At 47.3% G+C, this 16,335-nt stretch overlaps 1 protein-coding gene and 1 long non-coding RNA gene across 4 annotated transcripts in view; one reads left to right on the top strand and one right to left on the bottom strand.

Annotated features, from left to right (window-relative positions):
• LOC142257937 (uncharacterized) overlaps window positions 1-15,704 on the bottom strand; it is a 901,785-nt gene extending 886,081 nt beyond the window's left edge. For both annotated transcript variants that reach the window (XR_012727682.1, XR_012727683.1), the window contains exons 1-2: window positions 14,784-15,704; window positions 10,458-10,496 (exon numbers count right to left, since the gene is read on the bottom strand). This is a non-coding gene — a long non-coding RNA (uncharacterized LOC142257937). The remainder of the gene's footprint in view (window positions 1-10,457; window positions 10,497-14,783) is intronic.
• The window catches only part of DDHD1 (DDHD domain containing 1), a 103,489-nt gene continuing 102,047 nt past the window's right edge, over window positions 14,894-16,335 (top strand). The window contains exon 1 of one of the 2 annotated variants that reach the window (XM_075330231.1): window positions 14,894-15,721. In XM_075330231.1, coding sequence (XP_075186346.1) covers window positions 15,160-15,721 — 562 coding nt within the window. In that variant the 5' untranslated portion in view covers window positions 14,894-15,159. The remainder of the gene's footprint in view (window positions 15,722-16,335) is intronic. The other variant, XM_075330232.1, reaches the window with a different exon arrangement.

Genomic DNA, 16,335 nt, shown 5'->3' with positions numbered 1-16,335 from the left:
AACGCTGCTTGTTCAGCGGAAGCTTCACTATCGCTGAGAGGGTATGAAACTCCATGCCAAGATATGTCAGCGATTGTGCCGGTGTCAGATTTGACTTTGGAAAATTGATGATCCACCCGAAACTCTGGAGAGTCTCCAGAGTAGCGGTGAGGCTGTGCTGGCATGCCTCTTGAGAGGGAGCCTTGACCAGCAGATCGTTTAAGTAAGGGATCACCGAGTGACCATGAGAGTGGAGGACCGCGACTACTGTAGCCATGACCTTGGTGAAAACCCGTGGGGCTGTCGCCAGGCCGAACGGCAGTGCCACCAACTGAAGGTATTCGTCTCCTATGGCGAAGCGCAGAAAGCGCTGATGCTCTGGAGCAATCTGAACGTGGAGATAAGCATCTTTGATATCGATCGATGCAAGGAAATCTCCTTGAGACATTGAGGCGATGACGGAGCGGAAGGATTCCATCCGGAACCGCCTGGTCTTTACGTGTTTGTTGAGCAGCTTTAGGTCCAGGACAGGACGGAAAGACCCGTCCTTCTTTGGAACCACAAACAGGTTGGAGTAAAAACCGTGACCCTGTTGCTGAAGAGGAACAGGGACCACCACTCCTTCTGCCTTCAGAGTGCCCAGCGCCTGCAGAAGAGCATCGGCTCGCTCGGGAGGCGGAGATGTCCTGAAGAATCGAGTCGGAGGATGAGAGCTGAACTCTATCCTGTAACCGTGAGACAGAATGTCTCTCACCCAACGGTCTTTTACCTGTGGCAGCCAGGTGTCGCAAAAGCGGGAGAGCCTGCCACCGACCGAGGATGCGGTGTGAAGCGGCCGTAAGTCATGAGGAAGCCGCCTTGGTAGCGGCACCTCCGGCGGTCTTTTTAGGGCGTGACTTAGACCGCCATGAATCGGAGTTCCTCTGATCCTTCTGAGGCCTTTTGGACGAGGAGAATTGGGACCTGCCCGCACCCCGAAAGGACCGAAACCTCGACTGTCCCCTCCTCTGTTGGGGTAAGTTTGGTTTGGCCTGGGGTAAGGATGTTTCCTTTCCCTTGGATTGCTTGATGATTTCATCCAATCTCTCACCAAACAAACGGTCGCCAGAAAATGGCAAACCGGTTAAGCACTTTTTGGAAGCCGAATCTGCCTTCCATTCCCGTAGCCACAAGGCCCTGCGTATTGCCACCGAATTGTCGGCTGCAACCGCCGTACGGCTCGCAGAGTCCAGGACAGCATTAATAGCGTAGGACGCAAATGCCGACGTTTGAGATGTTATGGAAGCCACTTGCGGCGCAGACGTACGTGTGAGTGCGTCAATTTGCGCTTGACCCGCTGAGATTGCTTGGAGTGCCCATACGGCTGCGAATGCTGGAGCAAAAGACGCGCCGATAGCTTCATAGATGGATTTCAACCAGAGCTCCATCTGTCTGTCAGTGGCATCCTTGAGTGAAGCCCCATCTTCAACTGCAACTATGGATCTAGCCGCCAGTCTGGAGATTGGAGGATCCACCTTGGGACACTGAGTCCAGCCCTTGACCACGTCAGGGGGGAAGGGATAACGTGTATCCTTAAGGCGCTTAGAAAAACGCTTATCTGGACAAGCCCGGTGTTTCTGGACTGCCTCTCTGAAGTCAGAGTGGTCCAGAAACATACTCGTTGTACGCTTGGGGAACCTGAAACGGAATTTCTCCTGCTGAGAAGCTGACTCCTCTACTGGAGGAGCTGAGGGAGAAATATCCAACATTTGATTTATGGACGCGATAAGATCATTCACTATGGCATCCCCATCAGGAGTATCAAGGTTGAGAGCGGCCTCAGGATCAGAATCCTGATCAGCTACCTCCGCTTCATCATACAGAGAGTCCTCCCGCTGAGACCCTGAACAATGTGATGATGTCGAGGGAATTTCCCAGCGAGCTCGCTTAGGCGGTCTGGGACTGCGGTCCGTGTCAGAGACCTCACCCTGGGATCTATGAGACACCCCGGGAGGACATGGTTGTTCCAACTGAGGGGAACCAGGGGGCAATGATTCCACAGTGCCCATGGTCTGAGATACCGGTCTGGACTGCAAAGCTTCTAGTATCTTAGCCATAGTCTCAGAAAGCCTTTCAGTAAAAACTGTAAACTCCGTCCCTGTCACCTGGACAGTGTTAGCAGGTGGTTCCCCCTGGGCCACCCTTAGCAGAGGCTCCGGCTGAGTAAGTGCCACAGGGGCCGAGCAGTGCACACAATGAGGGTCAGTGGAACCTGCCGGTAGTGAAGCCGTACATGCGGCGCAGGCAGCATAGTAAGCCTGTGTTTTGGCACCCCTGCTTCTTGTGGGCGCCATGCTGTTGTCTCCCCTGAGCAACCCAGGAGGGTATATAGCCAAAAATCAACCGTGCACTATACAGTGTAAAGTATAGCCTATAATCATATAATCTATAAGTACACTTCTGCACAAGTGGGGCCAGCACCTGAGGTGCTGCTTACCGGCCGCTCAAAGCGGTTGTGTGGCCACCAGAATCCCTGCCTGGGTCTCCCAGAGCTTGTCTCCCCTCTCCAGCGTCAGAAGAGCTGACAGGAATGGCTGCCGGCGTCCTGAGGAGAGGAGGGGGCCGTGGGCGTGCCCTAGAAAGTGCGGGAAACTGGTGCCCCACTGTGCACAGTTAGGGGGGTGGAGTATGCAAAGCATGCTCCAGCCCTCAGTGCTGACATTCTGTACAGCGTCCCGCCCTTCCCCTGACTGGCAGGCCTGGGGGCGGGAAGAGAATGAGACTAGGCCGCAGAAGCCGGGGACTATAGTTATAAGCGCGGCCGCCGTATAAGCGCGGTCGGCGCGGATGTCCCCGGCGCACTAACAGTCCCAGCCGCGCCGCATGTATAACAATGGCAGCGGCGGTCAGCGCGGTAGTCCCCAATACACTACACACCCAGCCACGCTGCAGCGTGTGATGGCACAAGTGCGGTCAGCGCCGCGGTCCCCGGCGCACTAACACACCCAGCAATGCTGGAGTGTTTCTGTGCGCGGTCCCCACGGGGACACAGAGTACCTCAAAGTAGCAGGGCCATGTCCCTGACGATACTCGGCTCCTTATCCAGCAGAGTCCCCAGGGGCTTTGGATGGAGCACGGTCTCAGTGCCTGGAGACCGATTAGGATCCCACTTCACCCAGAGCCCTAAATGGGATGGGGAAGGAAAACAGCATGTGGGCTCCAGCCTCCGTACCCGCAATGGATACCTCAACCTTAACAACACCGCCGACAAGAGTGGGGTGAGAAGGGAGCATGCTGGGGGCCCTGTTAAGGGCCCTCTTTTCTTCCATCCGACATAGTCAGCAGCTGCTGCTGACTAATCTGTGGAGCTATGCGTGCATGTCTGCCTCCTTCGCACAAAGCAAAAAACTGAGGAGCCCGTGGGAGCACGGGGGGTGTATAGGCAGAAGGGGAGGGGCTTTACACTTTTAGTGTAATACTTTGTGCGGCCTCCGGAGGAATAGCCTATACACCCAATTGTCTGGGTCTCCCAATGGAGCGACAAAGAAAGAATGAAAATTTTCAATATGACAGCCTAATATTATGAAATTCTGTGAAGTACCTGTGAGTTCAAAATGCTCACTATACCCCTAGATAAAATCCTTGAGAGGTCTAAATTACAAAATGGGGTAACTTATGTGAGGTTTCTGCTATTTAGGTACCTTAGGGGCCCTGAAAATGCAACATGGTGCCCGCAATCTATTTCAGCCAAATTTGTGTTCCAAAATTCAAATATTGCTCCGTCTGTTCCGGCACTCCCATTTGTCCAAACAGAAGTTTCTGACCACATGTGGGGTATCAGAGAGCTCAGAAAAAAAATGGGGAAAATATTTTGGGGCCATTTGGTTGCATTATTTCTTCTAAAAGTGAATAAATTGGTTATAGAGCAACATTTTTAGGTAAAATATATATATTTTTTCCATTCCACATTGCTTTAGTTTCTGTGAAGCACGTGAAAGATTAATAAACTTCTTGGATGTGATTTTGAGTACTTTGAGGGGTGCAGTTTTTAGAATGGGGTCACTTTTGGGTATTTCCTGTCACCTAGGTGTTACGTCACCACCGGAGTCCGCTCCAGCGACTTCTGCTCCGATCGCCAGGCGACGCCGTGTTCCTACCGTGGATGGTGCTGGTGATGGGAGAGGAGTCGATGCCAGCGGCACCGGTGGGCGCAGGCTCCGATCATCCACTTGGCTGGGTTATCTTGGGATCTGCAGTACCGCTGGCTGACTGTGGGTGGCGTGTGTCTTCCAGCTGAAGTTGCCAGCGGTCAGCTACAGCCAATGGGAAGACACCACACCCTTCTTAGTTTCCCTCCTGTCTGCTGACCTCTGCCAGAGATAGTTCTGATTTCCTGGCTCCTGGTCTGCCCTATTCTGTTTTGTGATTCCTGTGTGCTGACTTCTGCCTGTTTTCTGACTACCCTTCTGCCTGCTGTTTTTGTACCTCGCTGCCCGATCCGGATTTGACCTCTGCTACGTTTTCTGCTTATGTCCTTGCCTGCCGATTCTGTCCCTGTTCTGCTATTCCTGGTTTGACCCTGCCTTACGACTACTCTCATCGGACTACAGCCTTCCACAGGTAGTGATCTCCAGGGCCCTGTGTAATTCCAAGTCCCTGTATAGGGGTTAAAAGGGTTTCAGGGTTCTGGGGGTCCTGCTTGGTGAGTGGCTTCCCTCTAGCCTGTCCATTACATCCCATCTGAGTCTGTTGATCCAGGCAGGCGTTACACTAGGCCTCTGAAAGTAACTTCAAATGTGATGTGCTTCCTAAAAAAAAAAAAAAAAAAAGGTTTTGTAAATTTTGTTGAAAAAATAAGAAATTGCTGATGAACTTTGAACCCTTTTAACTTCCTAACCCCAAAAAAAATAGTTTCAAAAAAAATTGTGCTGATTTAAAGTAGAGATGTGGGAATTGTTATTTATTATCTATTTTGTATCACATAACTCTCTGGTTTAAGGGTATAAACAATAAAAGTCTGAAAATTGCGAAATTTTCATCAAACTTCCGATTTTTTCACAAATAAAAGCAAAAATTATTGTCCTAAATTTACCACTATCATGAACTACAATATTTCAAGAAAAAAAATCTCAGAATCACCGAGATCCGCTGAAGCGTTGCAGAGTTACCTCATAAAGTGACACTGGCCAGAATTGCAAAAAAATGGCCTGGTCATTCAGTACAAAACTGGCTTAACCTCTTAACGACCGTGGGCGGTAAAATTACGTCCTAGCGGTCATAGTGTTATTCTCCCCCGCTGCTGCTGTAAAGGGTTAAAAAAAATAAAAAATATACACACATTTGGTATCTGCGTGATCTTTCAAAATATAAAATAAATTAATTTGATCGGTAAACAACGTAGCGACAAAAAAATTCCAAACGCCAAAATTACGGTTTTTTGCTTACCACAAATTTTGCGCAAAATGCAATAACAGGTGATCAAAACATAACGTGCGCAAAACTTTTACAGTTAAATACGTCAGCTCGAAATGCAAATAATAAGCCGTCACTTATCCATAGATCCCGACAAATGAGAACACTACAGGTCGTGGAAAATGGCACAAAACGTATGCCACTTTTTTCGGACAAAATTCTGATTTTTTTTAACCCCTTATATAAAAGTAAACTTATTCATGTTTGGTGTCACCGACCTGAGGCATCACAGTGACACATCAGTTTTACCATATAGTGAACACTGTGAATAAAATATCTCAAAAACAATAGTGCAGTCGCACTTTTTTTGCAGTTTTTCCACATTTGGATTCATTATTTTTGCCATTTTCCAGTACACTATATGGTAAAACTCTTGGTTTCATTTAAAAGTACAGCTCGTTCCACAAAAAACAAGCCCTCGCATGACCATATTGCCTGAAAATATAAAACGGTTACATCTCTCGAAAGAAAAATGGCAAACCCCCCCAGAAAACGCAAAATCGGCCGGTTGTGAAGGGGTTAAATAACTGATATGCTTCTTCTTACACCAATGCAGCAGTTTTCCATTTCAGTCAGAAATGTGCTTGAGATTTCTGAAATGTCATAGCTTTTCCTGGTACAGTGAAATGGAGCTTATAATTTGCATAAAACTCATGAAAAAAACATACAAAAAAAATGCAGCAAAAACACAAAGTGTGAACATAGGCTTCAGTTGCTTTTTTAGCAACAGTAGCTACAATTTTGATTAAATGTACTCCAGTCCCCCTCATAAAGAGAACCAACCAGCAGGATTTTCATGTCTAAAGTAAAGCCAGTGCTATACTGGCGCTAGGATGCTGAATCCAGGCATTCTGCGATTGGAGGTTTTATTACAGTAATATTTGCAAGAAAAGTTACAGAAATGCACTGCAATTTGACTGACAGGTGCAACAGGGGCAGGAATATGAGGGTCAGGTCTTGCTATCTATTACTGCCCCTGTATGCCTGCCTGGCATTCCTCCCCAAGCAGCTGTCATAGATTTTAAAGGGAATCTGTCACCAGGTTTTTGCTACCGCATCTAAGAGCAGCATAACATAGGGGTAGAGATCCGGATTTCAGTGATGTGTCACTTACTGAGCTGTTTGCAGTCATTTTGATAAAATCATTGCTTTCTCTACTGCAGATCTAGCAGTTATTTGAATGTAGAGCAGGGTTATAACGAGCTCATGCATCTGCTGCGTGATGCCAAGTAGTCGTCTAATGGTAATCTCCTGCTAATTAAACAAACAGTGGTTTTATAAAAGCTACATTAAGCAGCCCAGTAAGTGACACATCGCAGGAATCAGGGTCCCTTTTCATTCATCATGCTGCTCTCAGATTAGGTGGTAAAAACCTGGTGAAGTAGTGCCTTTAATTCCAGCACCTGCTCATTAGCTTCTAGCACTATTGGAGCAAACGCTTGACTAAAGATGGCATCGGAGTCATCGCCTGCGCTATCTCTCACATCCTCCGCTCTCGTTGTGATCGCACGTTGTCACAACAGAAGTGGAGACCTCCCGCCCCCAAGATCAGCTCTCTGTACATGACCACAGACCGCACTCAGAAGACAAGCCGCATGCTTCAGAGGAGACCGGTGAGTTGATTTGGTGGGCGGTCTCCACTTCTGTTGTAACAACACATGCTTCCGTGTTCACAACGGGTACTGAGGATGCGAGGACGCATGCGCCGCCTTCGCATTGCGCATCCATCAGTACAATAAATGAAGATAGAGTTTTCACAAAGACGTCGCTGGAGATAGTGCGATGCGCAGGGGCTGACTGATGCCATCTTAATGAGAAGTTTGCTGCAATAGTGATAAATGCTAATTAGCAGGTGCCGGAATTAAACGGCGACATGGGGAGGAAGCCAGGCCGGCAGACCGGGGCAGAAATATATAGCAATACCTGACCACCATATTTCCACCCCTGTTCCACCTGCAATCAAATAACAGTGCATTTCTGTAACTAAATATTACTGTAATAAAACATCCAATCTCAGAACTGAAGGCATGCCTGGATTCAGCATCCTAGCGCCAGTATAGCTCTGGCTTTACTTTAGCTATGAAAATCCTGCTGGTTGGTTCTCTTTACATCATTTTATGTACAAATTCTGAAACAATCTGTGGAGAGTGCGACTTTCTGAGCTAAGAAGTCACAAATAAGGTTACTGGCAAAAAAAAAAAAAAAAAAGAAAGATTTTGGCCAAAATTCATAAACTACATTTTGAAAAATTTTGTACAGATAACATCAAATAGTACAACACAAAAATGTGACTTCAAAGAAGCTGCAAATTTTATTTTTTTTAATGGCTGCTATATGGGGCTCAAAAAAAGGGATAAAACAAATATGTCCTCACTCCCCCCTTTCCCCCCCAAAGAAATAAATTAATGTATAATTTCTATATGCTTTTAAAAACACATGCAAAGGAAAACTTTGTCTAAACACAGGCATGGGGGTTAATTTTCCAAGGGGATTTTTAAGCCAATTATACATGTTGCATCCAGATTTTACTCAATGCATTCGGCTATGTTCATACATTGCTTTTTTTCTGCAGACAAAACCTGCTTTCTTGGCAGTAATGAAAAGGAGAGGGGTAGGGACTCAACACCAATGCGAAAAGAGAATAACAAATTTGTAGATAAAAGGTAGAAACTTTATTAGATCATATTTAAAAATTCAAAATGTCAACGATTCCATAAAAAACGTCATGGCTTGACGCGTTTCAGACAGTAAAATATATGAGTAAAGTCCTTAATCATAAGCATCTTGCATTGGTGCTGAGTCCCTAGCCCCCTCCTTTTCAATTCTAACTACGGACCTGCCTGACTGGTGGACTACGCGCACCCCGCTGGAACTGAGGGAGCACATATACGGGTGAGCAGAAATATCTTTTTATTACTACTTTCTTGACAGTAAACAAGTTTTAGCTTCTTTTTAGATGTTGCCAATATGTGTAAAGCGCTGTGCAATTAATAGCACTATATAAAAGTGAATATTATTATTATTATGTAGAATATATCTGTCATTTGCGTCCATAATATAGGTGGAATGAAAGCGGCCATGTTATGTCCATCTGAAAGCGGACATAGGCAGCAGAAATCTCACTCGTGTTACTATGTATCAGTGCAGGTAAAACCTGTCCTACCCCTTCAGTAAATTACCTGGGCTAATACATTGTAACAAACCCTCAGCTCAGAGAAGTCTTAGGGTACTTTCACACATCCGGATTTTTGCTCTGCGGCACAATACGGCGTTCTGCAGAAAAACCGCAACCGGCTTTTGGAACGCCGGTTGCGGGTTTTTTTGCATAGACTTACATTAGTGCCGTATTGTGCTGCAGGGGCTTGCGTTCGGTCCGGTTTTTGCCGCATGCGGCAAATTTAGCCGATGCCGCGGCCGGATCGAACGTTCCCTGCAACGTTTTTTGCTCCGGCAAAAAACACCGCATCGCGCCGCATCCGGCCGCTCCGGCGCTTTTCCCAATGCATCCCTATGGAGGCCGGATGCGGCGCGATGCGGAAAAAAACGCATCTGGCAGCCGCATGCGGTTTTTTCCACTGCGCATGCTCAGTAGCATGCCGCAACCGGAAAAAACGGACGGGCCGCATGTAAAAACTTATGCAAAGGATGCGGTGTTTTCGCCGCATCCGTTGCATAGTTTTCACAGCCGGATTGAGCCGCAGTGCTCAAACCGGATGTGTGAAAGTAGCCTTAGGGCATGTGCACACAATCAGGACCTGCTGCGTCCTGGACGCAGCGGGTCCTGACTTGCAGGACCGCGTGTCTAATCCTCGCAAGAGGCCGCAGCTCTCCATGCCCACGATCAGGATTCGGGGTGCTGCGGTCTCTCTGTTCTCCATGCGGAGAAAGCATGCAGCACCGCAGCAAAAAATTCACATGCTGCGGATTGGGAAGCCACAAAGCAGTTCAATTTCGGTTGTGGGTCGTATACGTACAGTAAGCATGTGATTTTTAGAAATCCCATCCACTGTGCTTGTACTGTACAGTGCAGCGTTTTGGACACAGCTGAAACATGCTGCGTCCAAAGCGCTGTGGACCATGACCGTGGGCACGCACCCTTAGGTCTGAGCAGATGTCAGGCTCTGAATGTAAATCATAATCTCCCCATTCAATGACTGCAAGCACAGATCTGGAAAACGGTTATAAAACTGTTCATGACAGTATTGATAAATTTCACCGCCAATGAATAATGCTTATATTGATATGTTTGACACCCAGCACCCCACTGTTACGTCACCACCAGAGTCTGCTCCAGCGACTTCTACTTCAATCACCAGGCGACGCTGTGTTCCTGTGGTGGATAGTGCTGGTGATGGGAGAGGAGTCGATGCCAGCGGCGCTGGTGGGCGCAGGCTCCGCTCATCCACTGGGCTGGGTTTTCTTGGGATCTGCAGTACCACTGGCTGACTGCAGGTGGCGTGTGTCTTCCAGCTGAAGTTACCATCATTCAGCTACAACCAATGAGAAAACACCACACCCTTCTTAATTCCCCTCCTGTCTGCTGACCACTGCCAGTGATAGTTCAGTATTCCTGGTTCCTGTCCCGTTTAGTGATGCTGTGTTCTGACTTCTGTTTGTTTCCTGACTACCCTCCTGCCTGCTGTTTATGTATCTTGCTGCCCGATCCGGATTTGACCTCCGCTTTGTTTTCTGATTACATCCTTGCCTGCCTAATTCTGTCCCTGTTTTGCATTTCCTGGTTCGACCCTGCCTTACTACTACTCTCATCGGACTGCAGCCTTCCACAGGTAGTTTATCACCTTGGGCCCTGTGTAATTCCAAATCCCTGTATAGGGGTTAAAGGGTTTCAGGGTTCTGGGGGTCCTGCTTGGTGAGTGGCTTCCCTCTAGCCTGTACATTACAGCCCGTCTGAGTCTGTGGATCAAGGCAGGCGTTACACCCAGAGAGTTAAAATACAACACCTCTGACATTTCTTTACCTCACCCACATCGCCATGTTATTATTCTTGAAGGGCTATTGCTATTTACCTCATTTAATGGCAGCTGCTTTGTTCGTCGCCAAGCTTCCTAGAAACAGATCAAAAAATAAATATTAACCAGTGCTATAGTCACACAAGTTCTTGATTCACATTTAGACGCTTTTTTTGGCCTTCATTTCATACTAAAGTCTTGCCTTCCACCTCACGCATCCCTATTCAAACCCATAACATATTACAAAAATATTGCCAACTTACTAATTTTTGTTGTACATGACATCATTTTAACAAATAAATAATAAAATGATCATTTTTGTAGGGGCGTAGAGTGAATTTTACCTCAGAGCTGCCGCCAGCCACCATTTTGTCTCCAGTTTCCCTCAGAGAGTGTCCGGAACGTTCCGCTTCAGCCAGACAATGTTTCATTCTCCCTCATGCAGTTTTTAGTCCCATCACCATTTACAAGATAGACCATTCTAGCCTCCATTTCTGACTGAAATCTCACCTGCTACCTCACAACATCCTGATTGCAGCCAATAATATACTTAAACTATATTGCCATCTCACTATTTGTGCTATAAATTACACAATTTACCTCACAATTTTGTAAAATTATAATTTTTTGCACCTGGATACCAAATTTTACCTCAGAGCTGCCATCAGCCCCCATTTTGTCACCAGTTTCCCTCTCGAGTGCCCGGAGAGTTCCGCATCAGTCAGACAGGAATCAATCTCCCTCATGCAGTTTTAATTCCCATCCCATGTGAAACAAAATTGGGGGCACCCATGGGTGCAGATATTTGGGGTGAAGAGGCAGCGAATGAACTATAAATACACTAGTCTTGAAAAAAAAAAAAGTGATTCACAAGACCATTCTAGCCTACATTTCTGACTGAAATCTCACCTATTACCTCACAACATCCCGAGTGCAACCAGTAATATATTAAAAATATATTGCCATATCATTATTTGTGCTGTAAATGACACAATTTACCTCAAAATTTTGTAAAATTATAATTTTTTGCACCTGGATACCAAATTTTACCTTAGAGCTGCTGTCAGCCACCATTTTGTCACCAGTTTCCCTCACGAGTGTCAAGAACGTTCCACTTCAGTCAGACAGGATTCAAACTCCCAATGCAGTTTTCATTCCCATCCGATGTGAAACCAAATTGGGCGCACCCATGGGTGCAGATTTTTGGGGTGAAGAGGCAGCGAATGAACTATAAATACACTAGTCTTGAAAAAAAAAAAGTGATTCACAAGACCATTCTAGCCTACATTTCTGACTGAAATCTCACCTATTACCTCACAATATCCCGAGAGCAACCCGTAATATATTAAAAATATACTGCCATCTCACTATCTGTGCTGTAAATGACACAATTTACCTCAAAATTTTGTAAAATGTATAACTTTTTGCAGCTGAATACCAAATTTTACCTCAGAGCTGCCGTCAGCCACCATTTTGTCACCAGTTTCCCTCAGTGTCCGGAACGTTCCACTTCAGTCAGACAGGATTCAATCTCCCTCATGCAGTTTTTAGTCGCATCCCACGCAAAGTGAAATTGGTGGCACCCATGGGTGCACTCATATTTAGGGTGAAACGACTTAACTATTGGCACACAAGTCTTGAACAAAGCCACTCACCATTTACAAGACCATTCTAGCCTCCATTTCTGACTGAAGTCTCACAGCATCTCGATTGCAATCCGTAATATATTAAAAATATAATGCCATCTCACTATTTGTGCTGTAAATGACACAATTTACCTCAACATTTTGTAAAATTACAATTATTTTTGCAGCTGAATACCTAATTTTACCTCTGAGCTGCCATCAGCCACCATTTTTGTCACCAATTTCTCTCAATGTCCGCAACGTTAGATAGGATTCAATCTCCCTCATGCAATTTTAACTCCCATCCATGTGAACTGAAATGGGGTCACCCATGAGTGCAGATATTTGGGGCGAAGAGGCAGCGACTGAACTATTAACAAACGTCTTGAAAAAAAGTGATTCATCATTTACAAGACCATTCTAGCCTCCATTTCTGACTGAAATCTCACCTGTTACCTCACAACATCCCGATTGCAACCCATAATATATTAAAAATATATTGTCATCTCATTATTTGTGCTGCAAATGACACACTTTATCTCAAAATTTTGTAAAATTAAATTCTTTTTTTTTTTTACACGCAAATTCTTGATTCACCTCATTTTTAGACTTCGTTTCTTACTAAAATCTTGTCTGCCACCAGAAGCATCTCTATTAAAACCCATAATATATTACAAAAATATTGCCATCTTATTAATTTTTTTTTTGTAAAAGACATCATTTTAATAAATTAATAGATCATTTTTTTTGTGGCCGTAGAGTGAATTTTACCTCAGAGCGACCATCAGACACCATTTTGTCACCAGTTTCCCTCATATCCGGAACGTTACACTTTAGCCAGGCAGGTTTCAGTCTCCCTTATACAGTTTTCACTCCCATCACACCTATGTGAAATGAAATTTGGGGCACCCATGGGTGCAGATATTTGGGGTGAAGAGGCAGCGACTGAACTATTAACAGACAAGTCTTGAAAAAAATTATTCATAAGATCATTCTAGCCTCCATTTCTGACTGAAATCTCAACCTGTTACCTCACAAAATCCCAATTTCCATGTCACCATTTGTGCTGTAAATGACACAATTTACCTCAAAATTTTGTAAAATTATATTTTTTTTTGCACCTGGATACCAAATGTGGTTACCTCAGAGCTACCGTCAGCCACCATTTTGTCACCAGTTTTCCTCATGAGTGTCTGGAATATTTTGCTTCAGTCAGACAGGATTCAATCTTTCACTCCCATCCCATGTGAAACGAAATTGGGGGCACCCACGGGTGCAGATATTTGGGGTGAAGAGGCAGCGAATGAACGTTTAATACACAAGTCTTGAAATAGGTTGATAGGTTGAAGACCATCTAGCCTTCATTGCTGACTGAAATCTCACCTATTACCTCACAACATCCCAATTACAACCCATAATATATTAAAAATACATTTACAGCACAAATAGTGATATGGCTATGACACAATTTACCTCAAAATTTTGTAAAATTATAATATTTTTGCATCTGGATACCAAATTTTACCTCAGAGCTGCCTTCAGCCACCATTTTGTCACCAGTTTCCCTCAGTGTCCGGAACGCTCCACTTCACCCAAACAGGATTCAATCTCCCTCATGCAGCTTTCTTTCCCATCCCATCCATGTAAAACAAGATTGGGGGCACCAATGGGTGCAGATATTTAGGGTGAAAAGGCAGCGACTGAACTATTAACACACGTCTTGAAAAAAAGTGATTCACCAGTTACAAGACCATTCTAGACTCCATTTCTGACTAAAATCTCACTGGTTACCTCACAACATCCCAATAGCAACCCATAATATAGTGCCATGTCATTATTTGTGCTGTAAATGACACCATTTACCTCAAAATTTTGTAAACCTATAATTGTTTTGCAGCTGAATGCCGAATTTTACCTCAGCGCTGCCGTTAGCCACCATTTTGTCACCCATTTCTCAAAATAAATGTGTGGATTGGTCGACCCCTTCAGCTGATTTGTAGTCCCTCCATTCTCTACTAATGGAATTGGGAGCGGGGGAGGGGGGGGGTGTAAATATCGGGGGGTGCAGCGGTAGGATGTGCACTTAGGCCCTAAGGATGGCATTTTCTGGCATTTGGCTCTCCAGCTATTTATAGGAAAAAAAAAAACAACCCAAAAACTACATCTCCCAGCATGCCTTGACAGCCAAAGTGAAGCTGAAGACTGTCATGGCATTCTGGGAATTGTAGTTTATTTTACAGCTTTTTTTTACTGAATATATTATAAATCATCACCTTTATTAATACAAATCACACAGATGTGTAAATACTAAAAAAAAAAAAAAAAAAAAAAAAACCTAAATGAAACCGGGTTCTATAGACGATATTTGCAGCATTTTATTACCAGAAGAATGGAGAATCCCCTGACCTGGCAATTTACTACTGAGCAGTGACTCCGGAGGTGGTGTTCACACAGGGCAGTGCGTTATTGCAGCTTTTTTTTCCCCTCCATACATCGAAAATAAAGTAGTGGTTAAAAAGCTGCAAAGAAAAATCCGTAGCAAGAAATAGAAATCCCTCCACCTGCCTCCACCAAAGGACCTTGGGCGTTACCAGCATGGTTAGTGGGCGTGGCCGGCTCGGTTAGTGGGCGTGACTGGCTTCATTGGTGGGCGTGGTGATTTTTCCTCCCGTCCACTATAATCATGCCCCCCTGCACCCCCCATATGGTGGTCTCACCCTCAGACCCCCGCTTCTATTATAATCAACTTCATGCTCACATGGACATAGAAAAATAATGTTGCTTCCTTCCTGGTATCAGCTATGTTACGGAGGCCCCGCCTCTTCTGGGCACATGGGTATGACGTCATCAGATGTCCTGCTAGCCACTGGGATTTAGCTGTTTACCCTCTCTGCACCGGCGGCAGCAGCGTCCTGTGTCACATGACCTATGTTGATCACCTGACAGGCAGCAGCCGGGGACGCGCACGTCGGAGGAGATGTTGGAGGCAGCGGGGGCGCGCCCGGCAGCCGGTGTGTGAGGGAGAAGCCGCGCTCCTGAGGGGGCGGCGGATAACTGTTTCAGTGGACCGTGCAGCCTCCATGCCGGGGCCCGAGAGGCTTGATGAGCACTGACAGAAGCGGGACGTCGCCGGCATGAGTCTCTCCGGGCTTCGGTCACCGGAGGAGAATGGCGAGTGTGACTGGGAGGAGGAAGAAGAGGAGGACGGGGAGGCCGGGGGAGAGGAAGGGCCGGAGCGCCGGTGTCCCTCCCCCTCCTCCCACCGGCGCCGCCGTTCTCCCATGTCCCGGGGCCTGGAGCTGCACCTGACCGGCCATGATTTTCCCCCGGTGCCGGGGCTGGCCGGGTCCCCCTCGGAGGGTGAGGAGGCGGAGGAGCGGCTGCAGCTCCCGGGCCGGAGGAGGACGCGCTCCAGCAGCTCCCGGCACCGCTATGAGGTGGTGACCGAGCTGGGCGCGGAGGAGGTGCGCTGGTTCTACCGGGAGGAGAAGAAGAGCTGGAAGCCGTTCATCGGGTACGACTCCCTGCGCATAGAGCTGGCCTACCGCCGCCTGCTGGAGCCGAGCGCCGCCCCGGAGGGCGAGGGGGAGGCCGGAGCCGCCAGCCTGGAGCTGAGGATCGAGCCGGTGTGTGTGCGGAGCGGCCTGTACGAGGTGGACGTCACCGAGGGGGAGTGCTACCCGGTATACTGGAACCGTAAGTGACTGCTGCGCCCCCAGTATCCACCCCCGAGTAACTGCTCCTGGCATCCGCCCCCCCATCATCTGCCGTGGGTACAAACAACCTCCTCCCCTACCCCCATCCCCCGCCGTAGGTACAAACAACCTCCCCTAAATCATCCGCCGTGGGTGCAAACACCTGCCCCCTCCCCTACACCCCCCCCATCATCAGCTGTGGGTGCAAACACCTGCCTCCTCCCCTACACCCCCCCCATCATCCACCGTGGGTGCAAACACCTGCCCCCTCCCCTACACCCCCCCCATCATCCACCGTGGGTGCAAACACCTGCCCCCTCCCCTACACCCCCCCCCATCATCCACCGTGGGTGCAAACACCTGCCCCCTTCCCTACACCCCCCCCATCATCCGCCGTGGGTGCAAACACCTGCCCCCTCCCCTACACCCCCCCATCATCCGCCGTGGGTGCAAACACCTGCCCCCTCCCCTACACCCCCCCATCATCCGCCGTGGGTGCAAACACCTGCCCCCTCCCCTACACCCCCCCATCATCCGCCGTGGGTGCAAACACCTGCCCCCTCCCCTACACCCCCCCATCATCCGCCGTGGGTGCAAACACCTGCCCCCTCCCCT

This window comes from Anomaloglossus baeobatrachus, chromosome 12 (genome assembly GCF_048569485.1).
Source record: "Anomaloglossus baeobatrachus isolate aAnoBae1 chromosome 12, aAnoBae1.hap1, whole genome shotgun sequence".
NCBI classification, from domain to species: Eukaryota; Metazoa; Chordata; class Amphibia; order Anura; family Aromobatidae; genus Anomaloglossus; species Anomaloglossus baeobatrachus.
The sequence above is the reverse complement of the archived record's forward strand: the minus strand, read 5'-3'. Positions and strand labels throughout refer to the sequence as shown.